We start from the raw sequence: 14,616 nt of genomic DNA on the forward strand, positions 1-14,616 counted from the left end.
AGTTCAGGTTAAAACCAGGTTCAGGTTTTATTCAGAGGTTTGAAAATGAATGAAGTCAGTCTCAGTGTGTGTGTGTGTGTGTGTGTGTGTCTGTGTGTGTCTGTGTGTGTGTGTGTGTTCAGACAGTGTAATCCCTGTGGTAACATTATCTCTAATCCCACTGAAACACACACAGGGGGATGATGATGATGATGATGATGATGATATTTAACGTCTCGCTCTCTCTGTGAACACGCCGCGTGGAAACGTGTCACATGATCACATGATGTTTTTTCATGAGTAAGTTTTCACATGGACTCACTGATCTGAGTCTGAGACAGGAAGTGATGGATCTGTGTGATGGACAGATGGAGGGCGGATTAGAGACGGACAGGAAAAGGACAGTGACACCCAGATTACAGGTGGACCCTGACTCTGACGCGTCCTCTCACCAGACACGTGTCTGCTGTTATTGGATCTTTGGTTTCACCTGACAAAGGTTTTATGTGCGTTAAAAGAATCTCAGCTCGTTATTACATATTATTATTATTCTTATATTTATTTAATGAACAAGAACAACTGAAAAACCCTGATGCTGCGTTCAGGTGCCGTCAGTAGATCAGACGTCTGAGCAGCGGAGCAGAGGCCTCGCTCAGGGGCCCGAGTCTTTACCTGCTGCCACAGAGTCTCTGACCCAGAGGTTTCACTGCATTCACACACAGCTGTGCTTCCTGAGGACGGACCTGCAGAGTGTGTGTGTGTGTGTGTGTGTGTGTGTGTGTGTGTGTGCGTGCGTGCGTGTGTCTGTGTGCGTGCGTGTGTGTGCGTGCGTGTGTGTCTGTGTGTGTCTGTGTGTGTGTGTGTGTGTGTGTGTGTGTGTATGTGTGTCTGTGTGTGTGTGTGTGTGTGCGTGTGTGTGTGTCTGTGTGTGTGTGTGTGTGTGTGTGTGTCTGTGTGTGTCTGTGTGTGTGTGTGTGTGTGTGTATGTGTGTCTGTGTGTGTGTGCGTGTCTGTGTGTGTGTGTGTGTATGTGTGTGTGTGTGTGCGTGTGTATGTGTGTGTGTGTGTGCGTGTGTCTGTGTGTGTGTGTGTGTGTGTGTGTCTGTGTGTGTGTGTGTGTGTGTGTGTGTGACAGATTACAGCTGGATGAATTCTGGGCCTGAGGTCATGTGACCTCCGTGCTCAGACTTTGGTTTTGGAGCGGCAGGTTTTTAATCCCGGGCGTCAGACAGAGCTGATATCTGAGCTCTGATTGGTTGGATCAGATGACAGGATTAATATGAGAGCCGCAGCAGAGAGACGGACAGATGACGGTGGACGGGGAGCTGAAAACACGGCGGTGGACGACGGGAATCGAACACTGCCGCATCTGTCCACAGGTACGACTCTTACTTTGATGCAACAGGTGTCACATGACAGTGGAACTGTCCACTGAGATTCTTTGGTTCTGTTGCCGTGACGACCTGAGAACGAACGTCTCTGCATCACTGATGTTCTCACAGAGTCTGTCGCGTCCGTGACGGTGCCACCATCTTGGCGGTCAGCGCGGCGTTTCTAACATCGGCCTTCACCTGCGTCTTTACCTTCAGCCATGTTTGCGGGCCGGGCGACGGCGGCGGGAGCGGCTGTTGGGCCGGCAGCGGCGGGAGGAAAAGGCGGGAAGTTCTCGGTGGAGGAGCTGTACGGGTTCACCAAGAAGCCGAAGGTGAACAGAGGGGGGAATTCTGGGAAACCGGACAGAGGAGAAGGAAGGAAGGAAGTGAAGGAGAAGGAAGAGTCGGTGCTGGCGTCGCAGATCCTGGAGGCCGCCAGGAGACTGATGGAGAGACGACGGCTCGAGATCTACCTGAAGGAGTGTGACATCACCATGGAGCAGAGCACCATGCCATACAGGTGAGACAGACAGGTGACATACAGGTGAGACAGTCAGACAGGTGACATACAGGTGAGACAGTCAGACAGGTGACATACAGGTGAGACAGACAGACAGGTGACATACAGGTGAGACAGTCAGACAGGTGACATACAGGTGAGACAGACAGACAGGTGACATACAGGTGAGACGCAGATAGACAGGTGACATACAGGTGAGACAGATAGACAGGTGACATACAGGTGAGACAGACAGACAGGTGACATACAGGTGAGACAGACAGGTGAGACGTCACTGATCCTGATTTTGTTGCTGCACGTTAAATAAAACGTTTCCTGTCACTGCAGCAGGTGTGAGATGATCTGTCCCTCACCTGTACACAACAACACACTCACTATGTTTGTTTTCCTTGTGTGTGTGTGTGTGTGTGCTGGTTCTACTGGTTCTGCTGGAGTCCTGTTGGTACTGGTCAGACTGGTGAACTGAATCTCACCTTGGCTGATTCTGATTGGCTGCTGAAGCTGCTGAGTCATGGTACTGACTTTCTGCTCTGGGTGCTCATCAGCTGACTGTGTGTGTGTGTGTGTGTGTGTGTGTGCGTGTGTGTGTGTGCGTGCGTGCGTGCGTGTGTGTGCGTGCGTGCGTGTGTGCGTGTGTGTGCGTCATCTTTTTTCAGATTGTGACGACTGAATCAGCATCATCTCACTGTGCATCAGCACAATGTAACAGTACACACACACACACACACACACACTCACACACACACACACACAGAGCAGGGAGGCGTGCAGTAGATTTATCGTGTGATGGAGAGAAGAAGAAGAAGCAGCAGAGTGGGGGAGGGTCTGAAACTCTTCTTCTCTGTGTTCAGCATCAGCTGATCTGTGACCACGAACAGGGTTCAGGTTTTTCTAGTCCCAGAATTAGAGGCAAGACCAGGTCTGTCTCACCGTCTCACTGTCTCACTGTCTCACTCCTCATCTGCATTTGTTTGGGACTATTTTCAGCAGCGGAAATAGCAGGATGGTGTGTGTGTGTGTGTGTGTGTGTGTGTGTGTGTGTGCGTGCGTGCGTGCGTGCGTGCGCGTGTGCGTGTGCGTGCGCGTGCGCGTGTGTGTGTGTGACTGAGTCAGAATAAACTTCAGTGTGTGTTGATGGGGATGAAGGAACATGTGTGTTTGAATCTGTGTCTGAGTCTGAGTCTGTCCCCGTCTCGTGTCCCCTCACACCGTCCCTGTGGTTTGGCCTGCGTAGCACTGACTGTGGGCTGTAGTGTCCCTGAGCTCTGCCTGCCAGGCAGCAGAACATAGCTGATGTCAACAGTAAGTGAAGCCCTGAGGTCGGTCACATGGTGTCCTGTCATTCATTCATTCATTCATTCATATTATCTGATGTTTGTTCACAGTGACTGTCAGTGCTGTTTACTGTTCTCTCTCTCCCTCACTGTCAAATGCTTGCTCGCCCAGCGTACAGCCAACCAGCTCTGAGCAGGCCCCTCCCCCTCCCTCCTCCTCTCCCTCCCCCTCTCTAGCCCCCCCCCCCCCTCAGTGAGCAGTAGTAGAGTCCAGAGGACGGACGCTGGCTTTTGGTCTTCACTTCTTCTTTCATTCCCATCTTTGTGTCTTTCCCTCCAACTCGTTTGTCTCTTCTGCTGTGGACGGACAGACGGACGGACGCTCTCCATCATCACCTCCATCACCCTCCTCCTCCTCTGAGCTCCAGCTGTGGGACTGTGTCGGACGGATGCCATGATTCTTTCCACAGAAAGTTGTGTGTGTGTGTTAAAGTCCTGATTGGCTGATTCAAACACGCTGAGCTGACATCCCGCTCATGAAGTTCATGGCGTAGCATGACGTGACCTTGGCGACAGCGACAGTGTCCACGTTGTGTTTTCAGACTTTAGAGCTCGTTATATGCTAAGCTCGTTGCCGTAGTGACCAGGATGCAGGTGTCCATAGCATGTAACATGGGTGGCGGTGGCGGCGCGGTGAGCGAACACCCGCTGAAGGAGCGGCGGGCAGCAGCGGCGAACACAAGCACCGCCCCCACCTGTCAGTCAAAGGTCAGCGCGGAGCCGTCCAGCAGACACACCCTGCTAGGCCATGCCCACATGAAGGAGGCCCTGGGTCGTCATAGCAACATGAAGTACAGGTGAGAGTGAGAGTACAGTCACATGACCAGACAGGTGCAGTGTGTTGACTCAGGCTCACATTTTGTCAGAGACTCGGTGTCTCACGCTGTCAGAGACTCGGTGTCTCGGTGATGATGATGACCCAGTTTCAAACTGGGACTCATCTCTGACCCAGATGAAATGATCAGGACCTGATGCTGGACTCAGACTCAGACACAATTATTGATGAACTGGGACTTTTGGACGTTGAGACCAGAGACTTGGACTGAGGACGTATGATTTAGACATGGATTCAGTGACACACACACACACAGTCCTCCTCTTTAAGTGTAATCTTCACTGCAACAACACTATTTCCTAATGTATATACTGTGTGTGTGTGTGTGTGTGTGTGTGTGTGTGTTAATCAGAGCAGGGGATCAACACACACTCACACAGTGACCAGTCTTAACTGTGTGACCTTTGACCTTTGCAAAATTATCCAGTGAGAGGTCCTGATGAGGATGTACAGTGTGTGTGTGTGTGTGTGGGGTAATTAAAAGCAGACCTTTCATTCGACCACTGAATCCTGCGTCGCTGTCCTGTGATTGGTTGACAGACGATCAGTTCATCAGTGACCTGAAAGGTCAGAAATCATCCTGGCTGATGAGCACAGCTCCCATCATGCACTGCTGTCCCTGGGTGACAGCTGCCTCCGTGGTTCTTGTTCTCGTCTCCACATGACGTATAAATAAAGTTTTGATTTACTGATTCATCAATCAGCTGATTGATTTGATTGTTTTACAGGAATCTTGGGAAATCTGGACTGAGAGTGTCCTGCTTAGGACTGGGTGAGTGCACGACACACACACACACACTGTGACACACACACACACACACTGTGAAACACACACACAGGAAGCACGGTCAGTGATGTTCTTTCTCTTCTCACAGGAACATGGGTGACATTTGGCTCTCAGATCTCTGATGAGGTACTCTGTGTGTGTCTGTGTGTGTGTGTGTCTGTGTGTGTGTGTGTCTGTCTGTGTGTGTGTGTCTGTGTGTGTGTGTGTGCAGGGGACAATGGGATGATAGTCACAATGTGTTTGTATGAAAGGTGACATACTAATAAAGTCTGATTCATTACTAAGGTCTGCACAGGTCTTGGTTATTCTGTGTGTGTGTCTGTGTGTGTGTGTGTGTGTGTGTGTGTCTGTGTGTGTGTGTGTGTGTGTGTGTGTGTGCAGATGGCAGAGAGTGTGATGACGCTGGCGTACGACAGTGGTGTTAACTTGTTCGACACAGCAGAGGTGTACGCCTCAGGAAGGTACAGCACAACACACAGACACACACAATCAAACACACGTTCAGTCAGTTTCTGGAAATTAATTCAGATTTGAGCCACATGTGAACTAAAGTGTGTGTGTGTGTGTGTGTGCGTGCGTGCGTGCGTGCGTGTGTGTGCGTGCGTGTCCGTGCGTGTCTCAGGGCAGAGACGACTCTGGGAAACATCCTGAAGAAGAAAGGATGGAGGTAAAACAGCTGTTTGTCATTGATTGATTGATTGATTGATAATTGACACACCAGTAACTGATCTCCTTCACTCTCTCTCTGTTTGTCGGTGTCTCTCGACCAGGAGGTCCAGTTATGTGGTGACCACTAAGATCTACTGGGGAGGACAGTGAGTGTGTCACACACCTGAACACACACCTGAACACTCTGACACTGAGAGCAGGTTAAAACAGCAGGATTGTGAATGGAGTTCTGCAGGCAGCAGGTTACAGGACGTTGATGAAAACATGATGAACTGAAGCTGCTCTCTGACCTCTGACCTCTGACCTCTGCTGAGAAATGTTTGTTTGTTTACAGGGCGGAGACAGAGCGAGGGTTGTCACGTAAACACATCATTGAAGGTAAACAACCTCTAAACATTCATCATCATAAAGTATCAAGTTCGTTAGTGTTCAATATGTTTATTAAAAAATCTGATGTTATTGATCAGATTTAGATACAAACATCAAAACAAAATGTTTTTTATTTTATATCATTTTAGTCAAAGTTCATGTGACGCCATCGACTCCAGAGACCAGCTACACACACGCTAACACACGCTAACACATGCTAACACACGCAGTCAGTCAGTGTCTGTCATCGAGGTTCAGTGTAACACACACAGTGACACAGTGTTTCACATCCACACAGTTCACCTGTGACGAGCATCAGACTGTGTGTGTGTGTGTGTGTGTGTGTGTGTGTGTGTATGTGTGTGTGTGTGTGTGTGCTGCAGGGCTGCGTGGATCTCTCTCCAGGTTACAGTTGGATTATGTTGATATCGTCTTTGCTAACAGGAGTGATATCAATGCACCGATGGAGGGTCAGTACACACACACACACACACACACACTCAAACCAAAACTTCAGCAGAGTCATGAAGAGAAAACTGTCGACATGTTTGTTTGTTTATTTATTGTTTGTTTGTTCTGTGTGTGCAGAGGTCGTCCGTGCGATGACCTTTGTGATCGATCAGGGTTTGGCCATGTACTGGGGAACATCACGCTGGAACGCTGTGGAGATCATGGTAGGTACACAGCATACAGCTGCAGGGGAACGTCAGGAGAACGTCAGGAGAACCTGAGAGCAGCTGCATGTTTCAGCTACTGGTTCACTTTGAGTCGATCTCAGCTGATCAGCTCCTGCCTCTCTCTCTCTCTCTCTCTCTCTCTCTCTCTCTCTCTCCTGCCTGTCTCTCTCTCTCTCTCTCTCTCTCTCTCTCTCTCTCTGTCCTGTCTGTCTCTCACCTGTCTGTCTGTCAGGAGGCGTACTCAGTGGCCCGGCAGTTTAACCTGGTCCCTCCTGTCTGTGAACAGGCTGAGTATCATTATTTCCAGAGAGACAAAGTGGAGCTGCACCTGCCGGAGCTGTACCACAAGATCGGTACACACTGCACCACACACACTGCACCACACACACTGCACCACACACACTGCGCAACACACACTGCGCACCACACACTGCACCACACACTGCACCACACACTGCACAACTCACACTGCACACACTACACATACTGCACACACTGCACAACAACACAAACACTACACTACACACACAGTCCAGCTTCCTGCTCAGACAGGTTGAATGTGATGATTGAACTGTATGATCACCAAGGAGACTGATTGATGATGGACTTATTGATTGATGATGGACGTATTGATTGATGATGGACTTATTGATTGATGATGGACTTATTGATTGATGATGGGCGTATTGATTGATGATGGACTGATGTAACTGTGTAAAGAAAATGTACCTGAAGTATAAAAAGTCATCTCTGACATGTTGCACAGTAAAATCACTTTGTGCTAATGTGGAAAAGCTCCTTCAGTGTGTAACAGTGAAAGCACCTGGGCTAACAGCTTCCCCCCACTGCCTGTGTTTATGCTAAGCTAGGCTAACAGCTTCCCCCCACTGCCTGTGTTTATGCTAAGCTAGGCTAACAGTTTCCCCCCGCTGCCTGTGTTTATGCTAAGCTAGGTTAACAGTTTCCCCCCGCTGCCTGTGTTTATGCTAAGCTAGGTTAACAGTTTCCCCCCGCTGCCTGTGTTTATGCTAAGCTAGGCTAACAGTTTCCCCCCGCTGCCTGTGTTTATGCTAAGCTAGGCTAACAGTTTCCCCCCGCTGCCTGTGATTATGCTAAGCTAGGCTAACATCCTGCCTGTATACCCATCTTCTCAGAGGACAAAGGGCTGATGAAGTGTTGCACTGTGTCTGTAAGTAAAGCCGTGGACAGCGGAGCTGGTGAGACCCAGCTGAGGTCTTGGGGGACGGCAGCTGTTCAGGTCTAAATACAGACTGATTTAATGAAGTTGCCTGTCCCTCAGGTGTTGGAGCCATGACCTGGTCTCCGTTAGCCTGTGGTCTGCTGACAGGAAAATACAACGAGGGTGTCCCCGAGAGCTCCAGAGCCGCCATGAAGGTACGAATACACACTGAAGTACACAAGTACACAAATATACACACATACAAAACTACACACACAGACACGGTGGTCAGTGCTGCACAAACAATTCAGTGTTATTTATCCAGCTCCTCCCACAGTCACACCCAGAGTCTGACCCCAGATCAGCAGACACAGCTCCCTGAGAACCTGGTTCATATGGGGGACCCTCCTGCTGAGGACCGGGCTGAGTGAGGGGAGGAAGAGGAGGAAGATAGGACAGCTAGGAATGGAGGAGAGGAGGAGGAGGACATGCAGCATAGAAAACGTGATACACACAGGATGTGGACGATGTTAGAGGGACAGCATTCAGATCCCAGAACAGTTAGTGGACACTGTGCTCAGGTTACAGCTGTGATAGGAGACAGAGCACAGGAGCAAACAACTGTTTCATCACACTCTGCAGAGATCAATCTGCTGATTGATTATCAAATCAGTTACTAACAGATTCAGACAAGAGAGATCTAATGTTTAACAGCCCACATCTAACTGTGGTGTTTTTTTTATGAATGACACCTCTTGCCTTTTTTGGTTTCTACACTTTTTGTTGATGGAGCAGAGACAGTCTGTAGGATGAAGGGAATTGTTCGAATGGGAGGAATCATGGGAGGGTGACAGCTCTGGAGAAACTTCAGAGAAGTGTGTAGGACAGCAGCTCTGCCTCCTGGTCTCATGACTTTGGTTGTCTAATAAAATCTGCCATATTTCTAGATATAAGAGCGGCACCATCCACAGTGGGATGATGCCGTCTCTGCTAATCACACCAGGTTTTCCCCAGAAAGTTTTCCAGTTGTCTGTGAAGGTCACGTCGTTTGCTGGACACCACAGAGACAGACAGTGACGGAATGATGACACACGGCTAAACATGTCCTCACTGATCAGATCGTGCAGGAGTCCGACATTGTTTCGGCAAAGTTACACACCGATTCCACACTCATTTGGAGAGACCATCTGTTACCATGGTGATCAGTACTGTGTGTGTGTGTGTGTGTGTGTGTGTGTGTAGGGTTATGTGTGGCTGAAGGAGCGTCTCTGCAGTGATGAAGGGAAAAAACAGCTCAATAAAATCAAAGAGCTCCACCTGCTGGCCGACAGACTGAACTGCACTCCTGCTCAGCTCGCCATAGGTACACCACACCTGTCTGTACACCTGTCTGTCTCAGAAACAAACATATTTTCATATCAGACTTTCAGACTCCACTAATCCGTCCTGAACACGCCCCCCCCCCCCCAGCGTGGTGTCTCCGCAGTGAAGGCGTCAGCTCGGTTCTCCTCGGAGTGTCCAACACAGAACAGCTACTGGAGAACATCGGTTCTGTCAGGGTAACACACAGTCTCCTCCTGCTGTATGTGAATAGAGAAGCCGTGAAGCCGCTGAGTCACCTCATGACCTCACGACCCCCAGGCGTGAGGTCATGAGGTGACTCAGCGGCGACTGAGCTGCTGTTTTTCCATCTCAGGTTTGAAGAATTTGGTGTCTGTGGCGATATTTAAAGGTTAAAGCATGAGTTGACTTTTATTAGTGACAGGAAATGCATCCTGGGATCTGTAGTATTAAACTGCGTTTGCTGTGAGCACCTGTCACTGCAGGTGTCACCCACTCAGGACTGAAACCTTCGAGTGTGACTGATGAATAATAACTGAATAACAGAGTCAATAATTAATAATAATAATGATGTTTTCTCATAATGGTGGAAAAATCTCTAACTTTATTTACCTGTGATAAAATATTTTTACACATTAAAGCAACTTCTCAAAGAAAAACCAAGAATGAAAATTAATTTTCAAAAATACAAAACCCAGAACCATCAACCCTGACACCACTAAACAGCCAATCAGATCTCTGGATTCTGTGGCCTGTGATTGGCTGACATGGATGAGTTAATGACCATCTCTCTCTGTCTCTTAGGTTCTCTCTCAGCTTGCTCCGTCACTCATCACTGAGATGGACACGTTGCTTGGCAACAAGCCACGAAACACCAAGAAAGAGGCAAGGAACTGAGGAGGACGAGGAAGAAACGAAAAACCTTCTCAAAACTGGAAAATGGAAACATCATGGAAGACGGACACGTGGAATTAAGTATTTGTTCTTCAGGGATGGACACGGCCACATCGTCCTCATTGACATGGTGACGGGAGCATTTCATTGTCCATCCACAGGGAAACTTTAGTTATCGTAGATAATCCGAAATATTTATTCTTAAGTTTAACACGAAGACACCGATGCAGAGCCTCGTGTCCACGGAGTTCACCATCAGCTGAGAAATACAGGTGTTTGACATCCGCCTGACGTTGTTGCCCTGGCAACAAAACTTTTACATAAGAGAATTATAGAATAATAATAATTAGTACAATAAAAACTGATCCAGGCTTAGTTTGACATATGATGAGCAGAGGCCTCTCTCACTGTAACCGACAAGCTGAAATTATGACATTAGACGCATTGATGATGATGATGATGATCATTCATTGCTATATTTCTATTCAATCTGTGTTTATTTCATTAATTTTAGGAAGGTGTTAAGGTCAGATTGAAGTTTCTCTACTGTTTCTGTTTGTTCCTACGTGACTTCACTCTGCTCATGGATTGTATGGAAGCCTATTTGCACCAAGGAAAGAAAAGAGTAGATGAAATGACAAATTATAAAGAAAATTAAAAATATTCACAATAAGTCAAAATTTTCTTATTATTACTACATAATGTTCAGTCCTGATGATTTTCACGTTGCAAAGGTTTCTAGCTGTGACTGCCAAAATGAAAAAATGAATTGAAAATGATTGCCAAGTTTTATAATTTCTTCTGTTTTTGGCAGAAGTAGGCTTCCGTATATGGCTGTTATCAAAGAAACAATGTTAGTGTCAACTGCTGTAAGAAAAACATGGCCAATGCTCCTGTGCATTTCTTGACAACACCTTGTCTTCATTGGTACGAGGCTCTGGACTCTCTCCTGTATCCTCTGTAGTCCACTGAAAATAAAATTACTGTAAAATACAAATCTGTTTTATAATTGTGGACGCTACTCTACACATAGAAATGATTTTTAACTCAGTCTGAGGGTCCAGCACCTCAAAAAACCCATGTTTCAAAAGGGCATATTGACTTCTCATCTCAAAGTAAAAGATAAAATCTAATGGAATCTAATAGAGTCCAAATCCTGCCATTAAAATGGTCAAAATGTCATACTATACTATGATGTTCAAAATTGGTCAACAATGTCATACTATAGTAAGGCATCAAAATCGGACAAAAAAAATCTAAATTTTTTCCAAAAGTAATAAAAAACGTCATAGTATAGTATGGCGTTTTTTTCGGCCAAAAAAAGTCAAAATTTTTTTCGACCTCAAAAAGTCATAAAAAACGTCATAGTATAGTATGGCGTTTTTTTCGGTCAAAAAAAGTCAAAATTTTTTTCGACCTCAAAAAGTCATAAAAAACGTCATAGTATAGTATGGCGTTTTTTTTCGGTCAAAAAAAGTCAAAATTTTTTTCGACCTCAAAATGTCATAAAAACTCATAAAAAATGTCATAGTATAGTATGGCGTTTTTTTCCGCCAAAAAAAGTCAAAATTTTTTTCGACTTCCAAAAGTCATAAAAAACGTCATAGTATAGTATGTCGTTTTTTTCGGCCAAAAAAAGTCAAAATTTTTTTCGACCTCAAAGTGTCATAAAAACTCATAAAAAACGTCATAGTATAGTATGGCGTTTTTTTCCGCCAAAAAAAGTCAAAAATGTTTTCGACCTCCAAAAGTCATAAAAAACGTCATAGTATAGTATGTCGTTTTTTTCGGTCAAAAAAAGTCAAAATTTTTTTCGACCTCAAAATGTCATAAAAACTCATAAAAAACGTCATAGTATAGTATGGCGTTTTTTTCGGCCAAAAAAAGTCAACATTTTTTTCGACCTCCAAAAGTCATAAAAAACGTCATAGTATAGTATGTCGTTTTTTTCGGTCAAAAAAAGTCAAAATTTTTTTCGACCTCAAAATGTCATAAAAACTCATAAAAAACGTCATAGTATAGTATGGCGTTTTTTTCCGCCAAAAAAAGTCAAAAATGTTTTCGACCTCCAAAAGTCATAAAAAACGTCATAGTATAGTATGGCGTTTTTTTCGGTCAAAAAAAGTCAAAAATTTTTTCGACCTCAAAATGTCATAAAAACTCATAAAAAACGTCATAGTATAGTATGGCGTTTTTTTCCGCCAAAAAAAGTCAAAATTTTTTTCGACCTCCAAAAGTCATAAAAAACGTCATAGTATAGTATGTCGTTTTTTTCGGCCAAAAAAAGTCAAAATTTTTTTCGACCGCAAAGTGTCATAAAAACTCATAAAAAACGTCATAGTATAGTATGGCGTTTTTTTCGGTCAAAAAAAGTCAAAATTTTTTTCGACCTCCAAAAGTCATAAAAAACGTCATAGTATAGTATGTCGTTTTTTTCGGTCAAGAAAAGTCAAAATTTTTTTCGACCTCAAAATGTCATAAAAACTCATAAAAAACGTCATAGTATAGTATGGCGTTTTTTTCGGTCAAAAAAAGTCAAAATTTTTTTCGACCTCAAAATGTCATAAAAACTCATAAAAAACATCATAGTATAGTATGCTGTTTTTTTCGGCCAAAAAAAGTCAAAATTTTTTTCTACCTCCAAAAGTCATAAAAAACGTCATAGTATAGTATGGCGTTTTTTTCGGTCAAAAAAAGTCAAAATTTTTTTCGACCTCCAAAAGTCATAAAAAACGTCATAGTATAGTATGTCGTTTTTTTCGGTCAAGAAAAGTCAAAATTTTTTTCGACCTCAAAATGTCATAAAAACTCATAAAAAACGTCATAGTATAGTATGGCGTTTTTTTCGGTCAAAAAAAGTCAAAATTTTTTTCGACCTCAAAATGTCATAAAAACTCATAAAAAACATCATAGTATAGTATGCTGTTTTTTTCGGCCAAAAAAAGTCAAAATTTTTTTCTACCTCCAAAAGTCATAAAAAACGTCATAGTATAGTATGTCGTTTTTTTCGTTCAAAAAAAGTCAAACTTTTTTTCGACCTCAAAATGTCATAAAAACTCATAAAAAACGTCATAGTATAGTATGGCGTTTTTTTCGGTCAAAAAAAGTCAAAATTTTTTTCGACCTCAAAATGTCATAAAAACTCATAAAAAACGTCATAGTATAGTATGGCGTTTTTTTCCGCCAAAAAAAGTCAAAATTTTTTTCGACCTCCAAAAGTCATAAAAAACGTCATAGTATAGTATGTCGTTTTTTTCGGCCAAAAAAAGTCAAAATTTTTTTCGACCTCAAAGTGTCATAAAAACTCATAAAAAACGTCATAGTATAGTATGGCGTTTTTTTCGGTCAAAAAAAGTCAAAATTTTTTTCGACCTCCAAAAGTCATAAAAAACGTCATAGTATAGTATGGCGTTTTTTTCGGCCAAAAAAAATCAAAAATTTTTTCGACCTCCAAAAGTCATAAAAAACGTCATAGTATAGTATGTCGTTTTTTTCGGTCAAGAAAAGTCGAAATTTTTTTCGACCTCAAAATGTCATAAAAACTCATAAAAAACATAGTATAGTATGGCGTTTTTTTCGGTCAAAAAAAGTCAAAATTTTTTTCGACCTCAAAATGTCATAAAAACTCATAAAAAACATCATAGTATAGTATGCTGTTTTTTTCGGCCAAAAAAAGTCAAAATTTTTTTCTACCTCCAAAAGTCATAAAAAACGTCATAGTATAGTATGTCGTTTTTTTCGTTCAAAAAAAGTCAAACTTTTTTTCGACCTCAAAATGTCATAAAAACTCATAAAAAACGTCATAGTATAGTATGGCGTTTTTTTCGGTCAAAAAAAGTCAAAATTTTTTTCGACCTCAAAATGTCATAAAAACTCATAAAAAACGTCATAGTATAGTATGGCGTTTTTTTCCGCCAAAAAAAGTCAAAAATGTTTTCGACCTCCAAAAGTCATAAAAAAACGTCATAGTATAGTATGTCGTTTTTTTCGGCCAAAAAAAGTCAAAATTTTTTTCGACCTCAAAGTGTCATAAAAACTCATAAAAAACGTCATAGTATAGTATGGCGTTTTTTTCGGTCAAAAAAAGTCAAAATTTTTTTCGACCTCCAAAAGTCATAAAAAACGTCATAGTATAGTATTGCGTTTTTTTCGGTCAAAAAAAGTCACAATTTTTTTCGACCTCAAAATGTCATAAAAACTCATAAAAAACGTCATAGTATAGTATGGCGTTTTTTTCGTCCAAAAAAAGTCAAAATTTTTTTCGACCTCCAAAAGTCATAAAAAACGTCATAGTATAGTATGTCGTTTTTTTTGGCCAAAAAAAGTCAAAATTTTTTTCGACCTCAAAGTGTCATAAAAACTCATAAAAAACGTCATAGTATAGTATGGCGTTTTTTTCGGTCAAAAAAAGTCAAAATTTTTTTCGACCTCCAAAAGTCATAAAAAACGTCATAGTATAGTATGGCGTTTTTTTCGGCCAAAAAAAATCAAAAATTTTTTCGACCTCCAAAAGTCATAAAAAACGTCATAGTATAGTATGTCGTTTTTTTCGGTCAAGAAAAGTCGAAATTTTTTTCGACCTCAAAATGTCATAAAAACTCATAAAAAACATAGTATAGTATGGCGTTTTTTTCGGTCAAAAAAAGTCAAAATTTTTT

At 43.2% G+C, this 14,616-nt stretch overlaps 1 protein-coding gene across 4 annotated transcripts; it reads left to right on the forward strand.

Moving 5' to 3' along the window:
* The first annotated feature begins 1,052 nt into the window (after nt 1-1,052).
* On the forward strand, nt 1,053-10,941 carry LOC121176882 (voltage-gated potassium channel subunit beta-3-like). 4 transcript variants are annotated; one of them, XM_041030999.1, is made up of 15 exons: nt 1,053-1,358; nt 1,482-1,872; nt 4,770-4,813; nt 4,917-4,954; nt 5,210-5,289; nt 5,451-5,495; nt 5,599-5,643; nt 5,832-5,875; nt 6,250-6,336; nt 6,455-6,540; nt 6,776-6,896; nt 7,844-7,938; nt 8,966-9,086; nt 9,194-9,282; nt 9,869-10,941. In XM_041030999.1, exons 2-15 carry the CDS (start codon nt 1,571-1,573, stop codon nt 9,959-9,961), a joined length of 1,290 nt encoding a protein of 429 aa, XP_040886933.1. In that variant the 5' UTR covers nt 1,053-1,358; nt 1,482-1,570; the 3' UTR covers nt 9,962-10,941. The 4 variants fall into 4 exon arrangements, with proteins under 4 accessions (XP_040886933.1, XP_040886932.1, XP_040886935.1 ...); XM_041030998.1 differs by having other exon boundaries at nt 1,569-1,872; XM_041031000.1 differs by lacking the exons at nt 1,053-1,358; nt 1,482-1,872 and adding an exon at nt 3,069-4,003.
* The last annotated feature ends 3,675 nt before the right edge of the window (nt 10,942-14,616 follow it).

Source organism: Toxotes jaculatrix, chromosome 23, assembly GCF_017976425.1.
Source record: "Toxotes jaculatrix isolate fToxJac2 chromosome 23, fToxJac2.pri, whole genome shotgun sequence".
In the NCBI taxonomy this organism is placed as follows: domain Eukaryota; kingdom Metazoa; phylum Chordata; class Actinopteri; family Toxotidae; genus Toxotes; species Toxotes jaculatrix.

What these genes read in the sequence shown, in the direction of transcription:
- LOC121176882 (XM_041030998.1), top strand. Translation starts at nt 1,259, where the DNA reads ATGAGAGCCGCAGCAGAGAGACGGACAGATGACGGTGGACGGGGAGCT. An exon ending in AGTGTCCTGCTTAGGACTGG is followed by an intron (nt 4,814 to 4,916) that starts GTGAGTGCACGA and finishes CTCTTCTCACAG; the next exon opens with GAACATGGGTGACATTTGGC. An exon ending in GCTCTCAGATCTCTGATGAG is followed by an intron (nt 4,955 to 5,209) that starts GTACTCTGTGTG and finishes GTGTGTGTGCAG; the next exon opens with ATGGCAGAGAGTGTGATGAC.